This window comes from Leopardus geoffroyi, chromosome E2 (assembly GCF_018350155.1).
Source record: "Leopardus geoffroyi isolate Oge1 chromosome E2, O.geoffroyi_Oge1_pat1.0, whole genome shotgun sequence".
Taxonomy (NCBI): Eukaryota; Metazoa; Chordata; class Mammalia; order Carnivora; family Felidae; genus Leopardus; species Leopardus geoffroyi.
In genome coordinates, this window is record NC_059335.1 from 21,549,103 (window position 1) to 21,563,081 (window position 13,979).

The 13,979-nt window shown below is 50.7% G+C and overlaps 1 protein-coding gene across 2 annotated transcripts in view; it reads left to right on the forward strand.

The window, feature by feature from the left end:
• TSHZ3 (teashirt zinc finger homeobox 3) overlaps positions 1-9,372 on the forward strand; it is a 72,194-nt gene extending 62,822 nt beyond the window's left edge. For both annotated transcript variants that reach the window (XM_045442579.1, XM_045442580.1), the window contains exon 3: positions 4,534-9,372. In XM_045442579.1, the coding sequence (XP_045298535.1) occupies positions 4,534-7,748 (3,215 nt within the window). In that variant the 3' untranslated portion in view covers positions 7,749-9,372. The remainder of the gene's footprint in view (positions 1-4,533) is intronic.
• The last annotated feature ends 4,607 nt before the right edge of the window (positions 9,373-13,979 follow it).

Genomic DNA, 13,979 nt, shown 5'->3' on the forward strand with positions numbered 1-13,979 from the left:
ATCGTGGAACGTCCGCTGTAAGCAAGTGATCGTGTGCTGTGTCTTGTCACAAGAGGGGAGAGGGTGCTAAGGGGACAAAACTTGGGGCCGGAGAAGCCCCACCTTTGGCCTGGGGAGGGGGGACACCGGCTCACCTTCTCCTTGTTTGCATCTGCCTTGGGGTTTCCAGGAGAGCGGTCAGCAGTGGAAAGTGAAGTGGGAGAGACGTCAGCACATGCTAGAAGCTGATGGGCTGGAGAGGAAGTGACACCAAGACCAGGGGAGGACTTCAGGGTTGCTTTGAGGAATTTGAGCTTTCTTCCAAGCCAGATGGGAAGTCACCGAGGGTGTAGCAGCGTTGGGGTGGGGGGTTGGCCTGACTAGCTTGCCGATCAGTAAGCATGTGGGGACGAGGTTGCTTCTTCACGGAGGATAGATGGGAGGGGCGGGAGCAGGGGCTCACTGAGGAGACGGGGGGTGCTGGTGGCTGCCCAGGCTGGTGTTGGAGGGGACGAAGGACGGACAGAGCCTGTTACAAAGGCTGGTAACGAGCTTCTTCCTGCTGGACGTGACCTCCAACTACTCCCTTCCCAAAGGAGACAGGGAGTAGCTACTGCTCACCTACTATGTGCAAAACCGTGACAATGTGGGGGCTCTTGGGTGGCGCAGTAGGTTGCGTGTCTGACTCTTGATTTCAGCTCAGGTCATGATCCCGGGGTCATGGGATCGAGCCCCGCGTCAGGCTTCGTGCTGAGCCTGGAGCCTGCTTAAGATTCTCTCTCTCTCTCTCTCTCTCTCTCTCACTCACTCACTCTCTTTCTCTCTCACTCTCCCTCTCTCTCCCTTTGCCCCTGCCCCACTCGCTCTTGTATTCGAGCGCACTCTCTCTCCGTCTCTTTCTCTCCCTCTCCCACTAAATAAATAAATACATACGTAATAAATAAATAAAACCATGACAATGTAAAACGGGGTCCTTGCCTTGGAGAATTCAGACGAGAGCATACGGAGGGTTAAAAAGCAGCAAGGAATTCAAACAAGGGTTCACAGGAGCCAAGCTTCGCGAGGCTCTGTGTGATTAACTGTCAGGTCCGGGTGGGGGATGGTGTCTGCCCTTGACTCCCAGGGAGGAGAGGCCCCTGAAGGCCAGCATCACGGTGGGGCGGGGACCAGCTTCTCACCCAGCACCCCCGCCCCAGTTGACTTCCCGCTATCCCCTGTGACAGTGACTGGAGACACCCAGTGTCCGCTCCCCTCCTTGCCTGACCTGGACATTAACTGTCCCCGTGTCCGGGAGGACTTCCTTCTATCCAGCCAGGGGGATTTTGCTCCTCGGCCCCGAGAAGAAAGGACTAAAGATGCCTTGGCTGGATGCTCATGAGGAGCCCGTGCTTGGAGGAGTGAGCATGTTTCCACCTCAGTTTACCTTTTGCTCAGACACATTGTAAAATGGGGAAGTAGACACGGGACGACCCCGCTGATCCAGTGCCCTGCCTCATATGGACGGGGAAATCGAGGCCTCGCGAAAGAAAGTGCCATACTGTTCTGCGTGCACCTGCCTCGCCTGGTGGGTGTGGGTCCTTGGTACGGATTTGCCCAGTGAATGCACCTTTCCTTCTCCTATAACTCTCCCCGCCCTCACAACGTCTCCAAGTTCCGTACAATTGAATTTAGCGTGGAGGGAAGAGCCGTCGGGGGTGGGGGAGGAAGAAGTCCTAGGCTCAGCCTAAGGGTCTGATGAGAAAATGGCGGTCTTGGTAGGTGGTGAGGTCCCTGTCACGGTGGTGTGTGAGTGCGCTTATCAGGAGCCTCAGAAACCACCACAAGGCCAGGGTCTCCCCAGGACCCAGTGCCCCTTGGCACCGAGGCTTTTTCAGTTTCTTCAGAGCAGGATTCTGTTCCCACCAGGGAGGTTGGCCTTACTTTCCCCAGTCACCAGACTGGTGGCGTTCTGATATGGCGGAATGATTCACGAAGCATATCGAGGTGCGGTGGTGGCCCCTCTGGGGGCGGGAGCGGGTCAGACAGGTGCGGGGCCTGTGGGGGTGCTCCGGGAGGCCTGTGTGTGGAGGCTTCCACGGGGGCTCCCGTGCTCAGGCAGCGGACTGGCAGAGCCGCTGGGTTTTCTCTTAGCTGGGAGTCTCTGTGCCTCAGGGGGCTCCTGTGTCTGCCATCGGCCCCCCACTTCTCCGGACTGCCCAGTGGCCTCCCATAGCTGCCTGAGGTTAGGGCCACTTCTCGGTTGTTGCCTCTCGCAGACTGAATTCCACGGGAGCCATCATGACAGCAAAGGGCCCAGAGTGTGGGCTCACGTTGCCAACTGCAGCTCAAAGGACCACCTTCAGGAGAGAAGGGGCTCTGGGGTCCATCTCTGTTTCCAACAAAGCCGGGCTTTTCCTCACATGTCCGGCGTGGGGACATGGGCCACGTGGTTTCCTCCTCTCTTCCCTCGTGTCCAAAATGAAGCCCCTTTGATGGAAACATTATGCATCTGGGCACCCGAGGCATCTCTGCAGACAGGAGGCCGTGCCCAGTTAAAGCCCCACCACTCTCTGCTCCGGCTCCTCTCCGAGAGGAGTGCGGACCTGCCCGGATGCTCTGGCCTGCCCCTGCCGTGTGTGCCCCGGCGAGAGTGACCGGCTGACCTGGTTTGCCCAGGTCCGAGAGGCTCCTCGGGGTGCAAGACTTTCAGTGCTAACATCAGGGCCGTTCCGGGCAAACTGTGACTCCTGGTCTCTCTCCATGCCTGGCTGCCTCACATACCCCTGCCCGTACGAATGTGTGTACTGGGAACGCTATTCCCATCGCGGTTCCAATGACCTCAGTGTTGGGATGTCACTCTTGTCTCTGCTCAGAATTCTTGGCGCTCAAAGGGAGACTTCGGAATGGAATGACCAGGATGAAAGAGCAAAGGGGGGAAATATCTGTCTTCAGGGGAATCTTAAATATGAGAGTCATGTGTTTTTGGTTTTTTGGTGTTTTTGGTTTTTCTCCCCCCCCCCCCCCCCCGCCCAGGTGTCAAATCGATAAATCGATAGGAGGCACATCTTTAAAATTCTGGAAGTAAATTCCACAAACGAAGCTTCCTTTTCTTCTATGAGAGTTTGTCTTCAGTTTTGTAGTGTTTGGGTCAAGCTGGACACCCCATGCCGTGGCATTCCAGCCACCTCACACACTCGCCCAGCAGTCTTCTGATGCAAACACACACACACACACACACACACACAATATATATATATATATATATTTATTATATTATATATAAATATAATTATAAATATATTATATCTAAGTTATAAATATATATATTTATATATATAAATATCAATATTATATAAATATATATTATATATATATATATATATATATATATATATATGTATGTATAAATCACTTTGTTCCATTAACGCGACTCCTCTCCTGGCTTTTCGTCTCTGGATGTGTCTGTTCTAGAACCCACAGCTGCTCAGCCCTGCCCTCCACCTGCTCGGGAAGTGCACACTGGATTTATATCCCCAGTTACATTGCTTCCAGAAAGACAAGATCCCTGTTGAATGCCCATGAAGCTTATGCTGAGTAAATATTGACAAAGTAGTCTAAAGAGCAAACACTTTGACATTTGTAAGGTCCACTGGAAGGTCTTGTATATATTTATACAGAAGGAATGAGCACCGCATACCAATTTTCCTGAATTTGTTCTGACATAATTCTGCATGGATAGTGTGTGTGCAGGTGGCTGAGAAAACGGCTGAATGTTCACACGGCAGACGGGGCCAGGGCTGGGTCAAGGCCTTCCCTCCCATCGGGAACAAACCAGTGCCTATCCCTTGGTAGGAAAACTTACTATAAGCTTTTATGAGACCTAGTTTTCCAGAAGGAAGAAAGAAAAAAAAAATAATAATCCACAAAACCTTGCTTTTAATTTATTGCAATTGATGTACTTTCTTTTTACTTCGTAAAAATTTTATTGATGTTTTCGTACTTTATATTTATTAAAGATTGAGCCTCAAAAATGTAATGAGTAAAAAATGCTTGCTTAATTTAAATTGTGAATCTGTCTGTTAAGAAATGCATTAGGGGTAGGAGAAGCATAAGACATATTAATTGACAGACAGGAACTGCTGTCTCTGAGGTTGATACAAGTAATTTATTACTTTAGAAATGAATGCCACCTCCAGAATGTGCTTCATTAATTTCAAATTTAGTTTTAATTTCAAGCTGTTGCCCCTTGAGAAGAATAAGGTGGCAAATTATGTTTGAAGAGCAGATTTTTTTTTTTTTTTTTTTTTTTTTTGCTCCAAAGAAACACCACGTTTTAACTATTTAATTTTACAAATACATGTGCCCGGCCTACCTTGCTGCATTTTTCCCGAGAGTCGAGAACATTCTCTAGGTAAGGTCAACACTTAACTAATGCTTTTTTTTTTTATTCTTTCTTTCTTTCTCTCTTTCTTTCTTTCCTTCCTTCCTTCCTTCCTTCCTTCCTTCCTTCCTTCCTTCCTTCTCTCCTTCTCCCCGTCTCTCTCCTTTCTTTCCCACCTGTTACCACCACGGCAGCCTACGTTTCCGATGAGTTAAAGGCTGCCGCCCTGGTAGAAGAAGATATAGACCCCGAGGAGAGCACGGCAGATGGGGAGCCCTCGGCCAAGTACATGTGCCCGGAGAAGGAGCTCGGCAAGAGCTGCCCCAGTTACCAGAACTCCCCGGCGGCTGAGTTTTCCAGCCACGAGATGGACAGCGAGTCCCACATCAGTGAGACCAGTGACCGCATGGCTGACTTTGAAAGCGGCTCCATCAAGAACGAAGAGGAGACCAAGGAGGTGGCGGTCCCCCTGGAAGACACGACCGTGTCGGACAGCCTGGAGCAGATGAAGGCCGTGTACAACAACTTCCTGTCCAACTCCTACTGGTCCAACCTGCACCTCAACCTGCACCCGCCGTCGTCGGAGAAGAACAACGGCGGCGGCAGCAGCAGCAGCAGCAGCAGCAGCAGCAGCAGCTGCGGCAGTGGGAGCTTCGACTGGCACCAGAGCGCCATGGCCAAGACCCTGCAGCAGGTGTCGCAGAGCCGCGTGCTGCCCGAGCCCAGCCTCTTCAGCACCGTGCAGCTGTACCGGCAGAGCAGCAAGCTCTACGGCTCCATCTTCACGGGCGCCAGCAAGTTCCGCTGCAAGGACTGCAGCGCCGCCTACGACACGCTGGTGGAGCTGACCGTGCACATGAACGAGACGGGGCACTACCGCGACGACAACCACGAGACCGACAACAACAACCCCAAGCGCTGGTCCAAGCCCCGCAAGCGCTCCTTGCTGGAGATGGAGGGCAAGGAGGACGCCCAGAAGGTGCTGAAGTGCATGTACTGCGGCCACTCGTTCGAGTCTCTGCAGGACCTGAGCGTCCACATGATCAAAACGAAACACTACCAAAAAGTGCCTCTGAAGGAGCCCGTGACTCCCGTCGCAGCCAAAATCATCCCTGCCGCCCGGAAGAAAGCTTCGCTGGAGCTGGAGCTCCCCAGCTCCCCGGATTCCACGGGCGGGACCCCCAAGGCTGTGATGCCCGACACCAACGACGTGCTTCAGAAGAACTCCAACCCCTACATCACGCCAAATAACCGGTACGGCCACCAGAACGGGGCCAGCTACGCGTGGCACTTTGAAGCCCGGAAGTCCCAGATCCTGAAGTGCATGGAGTGCGGCAGCTCCCACGATACCCTGCAGGAGCTCACCGCCCACATGATGGTCACCGGCCACTTCATCAAGGTCACGAACTCGGCCATGAAGAAGGGCAAGCCCATCATGGAGACGCCCGTCACGCCCACCATCACGACCCTGCTGGACGAGAAGGTGCAGTCCGTGCCCCTGGCCGCCACCACCTTCACGTCCCCCGCCAACACCCCCGCCAGCGTCTCCCCGAAGCTGAACGTGGAGGTCAAGAAGGAGGTCGACAAGGACAAGGCGGTCCCCGACGAGAAGCCCAAGGAAAAGGAGAAGCCCTGCGAAGAAGAGGAGAAATACGACATCTCTTCCAAGTACCACTATTTGACTGAAAACGACCTAGAGGAGAGCCCCAAGGGGGGCCTGGATATCCTGAAATCCCTGGAGAACACCGTGACGTCGGCGATCAACAAGGCGCAGAACGGCACCCCCAGCTGGGGGGGCTACCCCAGCATCCACGCCGCCTACCAGCTCCCCAACATGATGAAGCTGTCCCTGGGCTCGTCGGGGAAGAGCGCGCCCCTGAAACCCATGTTCGGCAACAGCGAGATTGTGTCTCCCACGAAAACCCAGACCCTGGTCTCTCCCCCCAGCAGCCAGACCTCGCCCATGCCCAAGACGAACTTTCACGCCATGGAGGAGCTGGTGAAGAAAGTCACCGAGAAGGTTGCCAAAGCGGAGGAGAAGACGAAGGAGCCGGAGGGCAAGCTGTCTCCGCCCAAGCGGGCCACCCCGTCCCCGTGCAGCAGCGAAATCAGCGAGCCCATCAAGATGGAGGCGTCCAGCAGCGACGGGGGCTTCAAAAGCCAGGAGGGCAGCCCCAGCCCCCAGCGGGACGGCTGCAAGGAGGGGAGCCCCCCGGCAGAGCCGGTGGAGAACGGCAAGGAGCTGGTGAAACCCATGAGCAGCGGCCTGAGCAGCAGCACGGCCATCATCACCGACCACCCGCCCGAACAGCCTTTCGTGAACCCGCTGAGTGCCCTCCAGTCGGTCATGAACATCCACCTGGGCAAGGCTGCCAAGCCCTCCCTGCCTGCCCTTGACCCCATGAGCATGCTTTTCAAGATGAGCAACAGCCTGGCCGAGAAGGCGGCCGTGGCCACGCCGCCGCCCCTGCAGTCCAAGAAGGCGGACCACCTCGACCGCTATTTCTACCACGTCAACAACGACCAGCCCATAGACTTGACAAAAGGGAAGAGTGACAAGGGCTGCTCTTTGGGTTCAGTGCTTTTGTCACCCACGTCCACATCCCCGGCAACCTCCTCATCCACGGTGACAACGGCAAAGACATCTGCCGTCGTATCATTCATGTCAAACTCGCCGCTCCGCGAGAATGCCTTGTCAGATATATCCGATATGCTGAAGAACTTGACAGAGAGCCACACGTCAAAGTCCTCCACTCCTTCCAGCATCTCCGAGAAGTCTGACATTGACGGGGCCACTCTGGAGGAGGCCGAGGAGGCGACGCCCGCGCAGAAGAGGAAGGGCCGCCAGTCAAACTGGAACCCCCAGCATCTGCTCATCCTCCAGGCCCAGTTTGCCGCCAGCCTCCGGCAGACCTCCGAGGGGAAGTACATCATGTCCGACCTGAGCCCCCAGGAACGCATGCACATCTCGAGGTTCACCGGGCTCTCCATGACCACCATCAGCCACTGGCTGGCCAACGTGAAATACCAGCTTCGAAGGACAGGTGGAACAAAGTTCCTCAAAAACTTGGACACCGGCCACCCCGTGTTCTTTTGTAATGACTGCGCGTCACAAATCAGGACTCCCTCCACGTACATCAGTCACCTGGAGTCACACCTGGGCTTCCGGCTCCGGGACTTGTCCAAACTGTCCACCGAACAGATTAACAATCAAATAGCACAAACCAAGTCGCCCTCAGAAAAACTGGCGACGTCCTCCCCGGAGGAGGACCTGGGGACCTCCTACCAGTGCAAACTTTGCAATCGGACCTTTGCGAGCAAGCATGCGGTTAAACTTCACCTTAGCAAAACACACGGGAAATCCCCCGAAGACCACCTTCTGTACGTCTCTGAGTTGGAGAAGCAGTAGCGTTTGCTTTTGATTCAAATGACTGTAATTTGCTTTGAGGGAAACTGTTGCAGGCACCTTAAGGCCCCTCTGTCTTGTTCTTGGCAGATGCTCTTATTTTAAGTGCAAAGAAATCACTCTGGGCAGGACTGTTTTGTATAACTGTACAGTGTTTAATAGAGGTGCATAATCAGCTGTTGTTACTGGTAAAATATGAAGGTTAAAACGCAGTGGCAAGTGTTTGGAACTTTGTGTAAATGGGATTGAGTTGTGAGCATCCCCCCGATGCTTCAAGCTGCATGCATTAACAGACAGTTTAATTAAGCATTTATAACGAAATCGGGCACACTTTTTCCACGCGGCTCGAGTGTGCCGGCATTCCTCACCCTTTCATCTTTAGCCCTCTGAGTACTTTGAAGCACTTTTGCATTAATTTGGTTAAAAAAAGAAAAGAAAATAATAATAATAATGTATGAAGCTCTGTTTTTTAAACTCCTTACCAGCTTAGTTATAATGAATAATATAAACCTCCATTTATGCAGGTCTGCAGGGGTATAACACGCCTTGAAATTTAAAAGAATATTATTTTCACATTGAAACATAGATGTATATATTGTATAGATTTCAGACTCTCTTATGAAAAAAATGTGATTGTGGTTAAAAATGACCTTTTTTCCTGCATTTATAGCAACAGTGTTTTATGTACCTGCTATGCTCTGGGCATAAGCCGTGCCTATGTATAGTGTATATTTCTTTTCCTTTTTTTTTTTTTTTTTTTTTTTAAGGTCTATGGTTTTGTTTGTTTTTTTTTTTTTACATGCAAACATTGTAAATTATACAGAAGATACCACAGATAGCATTTATAAAGTATACAGAAACATTATCTGAAAGCAAAGTATGATTGTTTGTTTTCCTATACAGTACATCTATATTGATAGAGGTTCATGTTTAAATTATACATATTTATTAGCATCATGTTATCATTTGTTTTGAGCAGTCTGAATAAACGAGGCCAGGAAATACGTCCATGGCAGGCATCATAAATATTTTGCACATGATTTTTAAAGGTATTTATTAGAAATCAAAGAACGCTCAAAATAAACTCAGTGCTCAAAGGGTTAAGTCTATTTGAAAAGGAGAAAAACAAAAAAAAAGAAGAAGAAGAACTTGTACTGTATTTCCTAAGCATTGATAAAGCCTTTAAAATGTTTGTACTGTAATACTTTGCTTAAAAGTCATGAGGCATTCCGTGATACAACCTCTTTCACTTACTTACCAGCCCTCTTGGTTGCTATTTCATGTTGTAGGATGCCTTTTCATTTCGATTGGTAACTTTCTGTTTTGTTCTTCCTAATTATTCTCCCAAGATCCCACACTGCAGCTTTATCTTTAGGCTTATGAAAGGTAACCCGTGGTTACCGGCTCTCCAAGTGATTCTGTTCTCCATTTTTGGCAGTTAATTTGCAGAAGTAACTGACAGCTGACACCATATGAGAACCTATGTATAAAATATTGGCATGTAAACAGCACAGACACTGTAACACACTCTGTGCCCTGTTTTGTTGTTGACAATGAACCACCATTATGTGACTCTTCCTATAACCCTTTTTTCTACGGCAGCATTAAAATTGTCTTTTTGCTATAATTTTGTGTTGCGTTCACAATTATGTCTGAAATGTGCTACGACTAACGAGCACATTAAAATTAAATTGTATGCGATCTGTTTATGACTGAGTTGGTTGCTGTGTCTGCCAGGTGCTGGCAGTCGGAAGCTGCCCGTAAATCACGGGAGTTTTAGTGAACTTTGGCGTTTGGCGAGCAGGGAGCCCTCTCTCAGAGGCTGCGTGGACAGAATTCTCCCCGAGAATAAAATGTTAAAGAAAGGAAGACATTTCACATGAGGTTAGCTTCTCTCTGCGAAAGCGATCCGCTAACAGAGCGGTGGAGGGGCTCCAGGTCAACACCTGGTGGTCCGCGTGGGGGCCGGGGGTTTGGTCTCCCCTCTGGACAGTGAGGAGTCAGGGCCCCGAGCCCTGCAGGAGGCAGGTGGGGGAAGGAAGGTCTTTGCAAGACTCAGTGCGGGGCGGTTCCTTCCTGTTGATTCGGGATTTTCGAGTCGCAGCCACAGATAAGGAGGTGTGCAGGGTGGCGGCGGGGAGGAGGGGGGGGGGCGACCGAACCCGTACACGGGAGGAGTGGGGAGAGCGTTTATATGATAATCACCAGCTTTTATTAGCCCTGGCAAATCATGCCAACAAAACGCTGGGAACATCATGTAAAATTGTAAAATACCTTTATTCCTACATTCAAACTACTCTTGTAGTTATGCAGAATCGGAGCTCCTAACCTAGAATTATACAAATGAGAGATGTGTTACATCCATGTAATGCATAAAACACCTCAACTTAAAAGAAATACTCTTTCATTAAAAATTTAAGTGAAACCCTTTCAGAGATGTTCGGCAACACGCCTCCGTCTTTTTCCTGTTCATCCCCACCCCTTTTGTCAAGAGGAGTCCAAAATTTCTCTACTTTCTCTCGGCAGCCCATGTCTCTCCGGGTTTTTAGAGAGAACCTCACTGGAGTTGCAGACGGGTTTTTGGCAAACAGGGAGTGTCTTTCTGGCTGTGCTCGCCACACAATTGGGCTGTGCCTGCGGGCGGGGCACAGAGGGCTTTCCCTTCTGGGTGGCGGGCCCGGCTCCCTCCCCACCTCCTCCTTGGCCTGCCCTCATCCCTCCTGGAGTAGTTGTGCGCCCCGTGGGCCTTTACCTGGGAGGCGTGTGGGGCACAATGCCCATCTCTGGGGGCCCCCCGCCCCCCCCCCCCCGAACCTGGCTCATTGGACAGCACCCTCCCTCCCGTGCCTTCCACATCTTCACATCCTGGAGCCCAGATTTCCACTCTTGAATTTTTCACAGGTTAAATATAGCATCGGTTTATTAGAATCCAAAGTCCTGCGTCTAACAGATTATACTGACAACACTTCCGTCACCACCAGGGTCCATGTGGCTTGAAGGGAGATGGGGTTTGTGCAAGTGAGGGTGCCCCCTCCCCCCGCCCCCCACCTTAACAGTTCGGGAGAAGAACCTGACATTCTGCCCATCTTCTCTTCACCCCACCGTGGGATTATCTTCAGGACTTTTCACTTTGGGCGTGGGAGTGAGTGAGGGTTTAGAGCCAAGGTGGGTACCAGGTGATACCACCCATTTGGCACCTGGGGCTCAGAGCTAGGAAAGGGGCGCTCATAGGAGCGGGGCCCAGAAATTAATGTTACCACCGGAGGAAACGCAGTTAACTGGGGAGTTCAGGGCTCTACTCAGGATTGCGATTGGCAAAGTGACTGTTCACCGCCCCCCCCCCCACCTCCCGCCCCGCATCCTGGGACGGGGTGGGGGTGGGAGCTGGCTAGGGCCAGTTTTAGTCTCCGATGGCCTCGGAAAGGCAAGGCCAATTTGCTCCGGAGGTCACAACCCCCTCTTGGCCGCCGCCCGGAGAAGCCTTCCATTCCCAGCCCAGGATGCCTCTGGTTTTCCGGGGACACAACGGCCAGATGTAAAGTGGCGTTCCGAATCTGAGGTGGCTGTGCGCTGGGTCTCCGGCTGGCGCGGATAGAGGGTGCCAGCGCGGGCACGGCTGGGGCCTCCCGGTCAGGTCTCTAAATGGGCCGTGGGAGGAGGAGGGACGGTGCCAGTGAGGGCGGTTTTAATCACAGGTATGTAGGTGACCCCGACCTCACCCCGCCCAAGCCCGGGCTTGTTGCGGCCCTACTGTATATCTTCCAGCCATCGCATTTACACAGTATCTTAAAATAACATTTGTGATAAATGTGCAATTTAACTAATTTATGGTGCTATGATGTGCTCAGGGCTACATGCAAGATGAAAATCTTAAATGGAGCTTGAACAGCTCACTTCACAACAAGAAATCAATATGCCACATCTTAGCTATTCGCTGCAGTCAACATTTAGCAAAAATATCAGTGATGTATCTTTAAGTTTTAGGCAGCAAGAATTCTATAATTAACCCAAATCGTACAGAGTTAGAGAGAGTTGGGTATGATAAGGACCCAGATCTCCCTGGCATCTCCGTTCTATTTTCATTCTGCAAAAGGAAAAAAAAAAAAAAAATATATATATATATATATATATATATATATATATATATATATATTGATAGCCAGCAAAGAGGCGCTTCTCCCCAGGGTGTTCTGTGCTCAGGTCGAAGCATGAGCCTCCCCAGCAGGATTCAGGGCTGTGGTCCCCACCACCTCGGAAGGATTTCTTTTCTCAAGTTCAGAGGCTCCGGCTAGGCTAGGCTAGGTGGACTGCCCTGGCCCCAACCCCTGACCACCTGCTGTGCCACAGGCCTGGTGACCAAATAAACCCTGAGAAAGAAAAAAAAAAAAAGGCCCTATTCCCTATTACCAGTGCCGGGGAGAGCTGAGCTCCTTGAGAAGCAGACAGAACCCTGAAGCCGGGAGCCTGACCGTGGAGAAGGACAGGCGCTGATAGGAAGCAAGGCTGCATTTCCCAAATCCGGTGTTAAAGCTGTGGTCTCCAGAGATTTCCAAGTCATCTAATAGAGAAAAAAAAAAAAGAAAGAAAAAATTAAATGATTTCATTTTTTCAAGTTCATCTGTGAAGTTCTTTTGAAATTGGAAAATTGCGATGGCATTTTCTTCTGTTGACTATTTAGCACAAAAACAATACACTTCGTATTACGGGAAGCAATCATAAAAATGAAAACACGCGAACCTGGCGCCACTCTTTAATAATAAATACTTTAACTTTAAAATAATAGCTATTATCCTTTTAGCTAATGGAGAAATTACCATTTTTACTCTGCCGGATAGTTATTCTTTTGGTAATAGAAACACTAACCTTTTTTCTCCTTAGGGATTTATTAGTAAGCACGTGTAATCTTTGGCGAAAGGAAACCTGAAAACGCATTTCCCGTGGGACCCCGCGCCCGTCGGTGCCTTTCAGCCTGCAGCTGACCTCGGGAGACCTGGAAAAGGTACTCATGCTCGCGTGCCCGTGCATTTCTGGGGTGCACTGGCCTTTGCAAAATAGGCTATAGTTAGCTTCAGAAACAGTCTCACTCCTTTGGGGAAGGCTTCGGCTCTGTCTCTTAGCATAAAGCTTCTGGGAAGAAAAGCTCCTTTCTGACAAACCCCACCTTCCTGTGCGGTGCGGCAGCCTTGTCGCAGCCGAGGGCTGGACTCCCAGTGTCAGCGCGGGGCAGCGGTCAAACACGGGGTTTTGTTTCCAGGGAGGTGCTGATTTTCCTCGCACTCCGCTGGGTTTCTCCAAGCCCGAGGGAGATGCTGTTGGACTTACAGGCACCATTGTTCTCTCCCCAAGGATTTGACAGGAGGCCACCCCCAGGAGGATTTAAAAGGCAAGCAAACCCTGTAAGGGGTGGGCTCGGTCGGTTCCAAGGACATCCCGAAGCACCTTTGATTTGGGACCACGTTCCCTGCCCGGCCGAGACAATGGATTTGGCAGATTGTTGGTCAGTGGCCCGATAGTCCATGATGTCTGGACGATCCCAGACAAACTGATAGTGACTCACTCACCAGGCCATGGCTTTGGACATCGGGAGTGACTTAAAGCAAAGTGAGCGGCTTCTGAAGGCTCAGCATTCGGGGGTCCGTGCCCTACCCCTGGTCCAAAGAGTCCGGTGTTTTCCAAATTAACCTCCAATGATAGAATATCAAAGGAACGGCTTCTCCACCACCTTTGTATCATGTCAGGTGCTAATATATTCTTAATAAATCATTCCTGATGATAATGATGATGAGCAAGGTGACCTCTTTCCAGAGATTAACATCCACAATTAGCTACTCAGGAATTAGGATACACTGTTATTTACTGTCTCACCCGTGCTGTTGAATAGAGTGGCCACCAGCCACGTGTGACTGACTACTCAAACTTAGATGGAATAAAACCAAACGTTGAGTTCTTCAGTCATACCGGCCACATTTCAAGCACTCAGTAGCCACATAAGGCTTCGTGGTTACACTTTTGGGCAGCGCAGATATGGAACATTCTCATCATCACAGAAAGTTGGTTTGGGCAGTGCTGTTTTTCCTCCGTAAGAGCTCATGGCTTAAGCGTGAAAGCGTGCTTCCAGTCCATGGGCATTTCTAAGAATCTTTGCTTCGCCAACATGGACCCGGGCAACGTTCTCGCGCGCTAATATCCGATCAAAGCCAAGGACACACATAATTAACCTTGAGCATAAAATTA